Genomic DNA, 3,988 nt, shown 5'->3' with positions numbered 1-3,988 from the left:
ATGCACACCCATGCACACACATATACCACACACACTGCACTCACACACCACATTCACACATACATGAGCACACATGCATGCACACACACGTGCACACACACATATGTACATACACATGACCCCTTCTAGCTAGAGGCTTCACAAGGTACCTGCCCAGCACGAGCTGTGGGCTCGTATCATTTAAAGGGGCTTTGCCTCCTGACCCAGGCTCCCACCGTGGAAGCTCATTTCTCATCCTAGAGGAGTGGTAAGAGGCCATATGTGAGAAGGTCCCCAGACAAGGAGGACCAGGGTCTGCACCAGGGTCCGCACCAGGGTCTGCAGGGTCCCCATGCCCAGAGAGCATCTTGGGAGTTCAGATCTTAGGGGCCTCAAAGGCCTAGTCCACCCCTAACATTTTATAGATGAAGAAACTGAGGCACTGAGCAGTTAAATGACCTGTCCAAGGTCACGATGGCAGAGCTGCCCAACATCTCCCCAAGCAAACAGATCATGCCCTAACAATCCAGATGAAAGCTCTCTTCAGCCTTTGTCTGTGTCCCACCTCTAAAGTACCGGGAGACCGGCTTCCTCGTGGGGCTGAGGGGACAGCTAGACCACAGCTAAGGGGGTCTAGACATTCTCCCTGGGGGAGCTGTTCTTCAGTCTGGGTGCCTGCCCTTGGCCCAGCCCCAGGGTCCTGCCGTCTGGGGCAGCTTAGGACAGGAGACGAGCATCAGCCTGGAAAAGTGGGTCTTAGTGGCACGTAGTAGGAGTGTGAAGGGAAGAGTGGGGCAGGGCAGGCCAGGGAACATCTGAGCCCAACTCCCACCTCTACCCACAATGACACCTTTGGTCTAGACTCCGGGCAGGGCGGGGCATGGACACAGAGGCCCCATTGTCTGGGCAGTACCTGCTTCTCAGGGTTTCTGGTTGCTTCTGGCTTTAAGGGATTTCACCCCATTGAGGGAGGTGGGTAAGGGAGCCTACGGCCCAAGCAGGTAGAAGCCGTGTTCTGGCTGCCGGGACGACCCTGCCCAGCTGGGCGATGGAGGTAGGCACCTGTGCCCAGGCAGCCTATCCTTCAGGGAAGGCCAGGGACAGGAAAACCCTGCACTGGGGACCTTGAGGGGACTGGGCCCCCAGCCTGGCTTTTCCTTCTCACCTTCAGGGCTGCCCCGCCCAGACCTGCCTGCTGCCTGACTCTGGGGTCCATGGTGAACCCAGGGGCCATGAGCTCATGGCTCAGGCCTAGCACCTTCCCTGCAGACCAGAGAAAAGCAGCCTGGGAATGACATGTTTGTTCCCAGGGTCCATCCCCAACTCCCCTGACTCTCTGTTTCCTCAGCTGTAAAATGGTGACAATAATCCCCACAGCCCCAGGGGGTGGTTGACAGGGAGGCCGCATGTAAACCTTCACGCGCGCCTTAGAAATTGTGGCTGGCATTGTTAAGGGTCCAGCCTGGAAGACCTTTGCCAATGATGCCCATCTATCGGCTGCTTCAGCGTTTACAAACCACCTTCTGAGGGGCAGTGAGGGGGCACTGCAGTGGATAGAGCACCAGCCCTGTAGCCAGCAGGGCCTGAGTTCAAATTCGGCCTCAGACACTTACTAGCTGTGTGACCCTAGGCAAGTCACTTAACCCCAGTTGCCTCAAAAAAGAAAACGAAAAAGAAAACACCTTCTGAGTACAATCCTGGCGTGAAGGGCATGTGAGTCCTATCACATCTATTCTGCAGGCAAAGAAACTGAGGCCCAGGGAAAAGTGACTTCTCCAAGGTCACACAGCAGGAAAGTATCAATGGCAAATCCAGAACCTTGTTCAGCTCTTCGCGGCTGATCTGAGGGAGGTCGACAGCCTCACCTGGCTCTTGGCTGGCCTGGGCTGTCTGCAGAAGGCAGAGCTGGGGTCCTTGGGAGGGGGACCCCTGGCCCAGCAGCCCCTGGGTCACACAAACCCTGAGGAGGGAGAGAGGCTCACAGTGAGAGGGACTTGGGTTAGGTCAGTTTTGTCTGTGAGGGGGAATGGTTTGGGGCCTGGGGCTTTTCTGGGGAGCACCCCAGACAGCCACGGCACTGCAGTGGGTGTGAGAGGTGGCTGGGGTCAACATGTCCAGCCCCCTGCACTCTGCCAAGTGGGCTTCAGCCAGGGGCTCTCCTTCCCCTGCCTTCCGCCTTGGCTTCTCTCTTTAACCAGGAGCCAAGGAAGCCAGCCTCAACCCCTCTCGTGGAGCCCTGGCCCCTGGCTCTGCTGAGCCGGCTGGGACTCACCTGAAGGAAAACCCGAAAGGATCTTGATGAAGAAGACAGGCCGGACCCCGGGCAGGCCCAGCAGGCGAGCGATTTCCTTCAAATCAAACACACTGGCTGCTGGGGGTGTGCCTGAGGAGACAGCAGAAGGGGGGTGAGCCAGGAGCTAGCGGGGCCCAGGCAGCCCACCCCCGGAGGCTCCCCTTGCTGGGGAGCGAGTCCCAAAGTCCCTCCTTGCCCAGCTCCACAACACAGGCACTTCCTGAGTGGAGAAGGCATTTCCTCAGATGATCTCAGCCCCTTCACCACGTGGTCAGTGGGCTTCCAGGGCTGCTGCTCATTCCCCTGTCCCTGCTTTCCTTCCTCCTCAGCCAGCCTGGTGACAGCCAGACGAGTCCCCTGGTAACAGACCGCACGGAGAGGCCTCTCCCACTGGGTTCTGGACCCTGGGCCACTTTTGTCCTCTTCAGAGGCAGCCCTCAAGCAAAAGGGATGGAGGGAGAGCCCCTGTTATTACCCACAGTGGAGGAAACTGAGGCCCAGAGAGGGGAAGCCCCCTCTCTATCTGCCCAAGGCAGGTCAGGAACTGGAACCCAGGACCTCCCAAATACAAATGCAACGTGGTCCAAAACCTTGTCTGAGCACCAGACAGACCTTGTTAACAGTGCAGCCCAGACGAAGCCCACCTGGCAGGAAAACAGGACTCAAGAACAGTTTTAAAGCATGTTGTACTCTCAAGTCCACTGAATGAGAGGAGAATGAGCTATCGAGGAGAGAGAAATGCCCAAGCCTCTTCCACTACCCGCCTGGCTGGCTTTGGGCACGTCACAGAGCCACCCTGACCCTCAGTCTCCTCCTCCAAGGAACCAAGGGGACTGGAAGGGATCTCCAAAGTCCCTTCTATCTCCAAGATCACGGGACTTTCTCGGCCCTTTTAGGTCCTCCTTCAATGAATCGTTGGACCTCAGTTTTCTCATCTATGCAATGGGTATAAGAACAGCACCTCCCTCCCAGAGCTGTTAAGAGATAATATGTGTAAAGTGTTTTGCAAACCTTAAGGCAGCAGCTGCTGCTGCTACTACTAAGAACAGTTTGTAATTGGTGTATCAAATTCCATTCCATTCAGATAAACAAAGGTATTTTAGGCACAGAAGAAGCAGGGGGATCTAGGGTCAGAGGACCCGAATGTGAATCCTGGTGGAGAGCTCCCAACCAGGGGAGGGGCTGGGCCCCTGAGAGCGTCTGGCTGTAATAACATTCCTGCTAAGTACAATTGTTTCTACCTGCTTATGCCCCCAGCATCTTCCAAATTGTGGCACTGCGGGGCGAAGCTCTGATCTCTTCACCTTAGTTACAACTCCGGTACAAAGCCAGGCCCAGCCCAGAGTTTGTCAGATACCCAGTCTAGAGATCATCTGTGACTGAGGCACTGAGGGGCTCCTGAAGGAGAAGATGGCAGCCTAATTCTGTTTGTTTTTTTGTTTTGTTTTTTGCTAGGCAACGGGGTTAAGTGACTTGTCCAGGGTCATACAACTAGTAAACGTCAAGGGTCTGAAGCCAGATTTGAACTCTATCCACTGCACCACCTCCCTGACCCAGTCAACTTAATTCTGATGGGCCCTTTAGTTGGGGAAGGGCTGGTCTATGAATGAAGGGAAATGTTCTTGTTAGGTGGGTCAGGCAGTGATAGAAGTCAGGCAGAGAGAAGCCAGCCGGGCCTGGGGAACCACACACACACACCACACACACACTCACACA

The 3,988-nt window shown here is 55.7% G+C and overlaps 1 protein-coding gene across 1 annotated transcript in view; it reads right to left on the bottom strand.

Moving 5' to 3' along the window:
- The window catches only part of SLC22A18 (solute carrier family 22 member 18), an 83,389-nt gene that overhangs the window by 22,500 nt on the left and 56,901 nt on the right, over nucleotides 1-3,988 (bottom strand). Inside the window, exon 8 of the mRNA XM_027868682.1 lies at nucleotides 2,252-2,362. Coding sequence (XP_027724483.1) covers nucleotides 2,252-2,362 — 111 coding nt within the window. The remainder of the gene's footprint in view (nucleotides 1-2,251; nucleotides 2,363-3,988) is intronic.

Source organism: Vombatus ursinus, unplaced genomic scaffold (genome assembly GCF_900497805.2).
Source record: "Vombatus ursinus unplaced genomic scaffold, bare-nosed wombat genome assembly UNPS02014790.1, whole genome shotgun sequence".
NCBI lineage: Eukaryota > Metazoa > Chordata > Mammalia > Diprotodontia > Vombatidae > Vombatus > Vombatus ursinus.
Note: the sequence above shows the minus strand (reverse complement) of the source record. Positions and strands in the feature narration are given on the sequence as shown.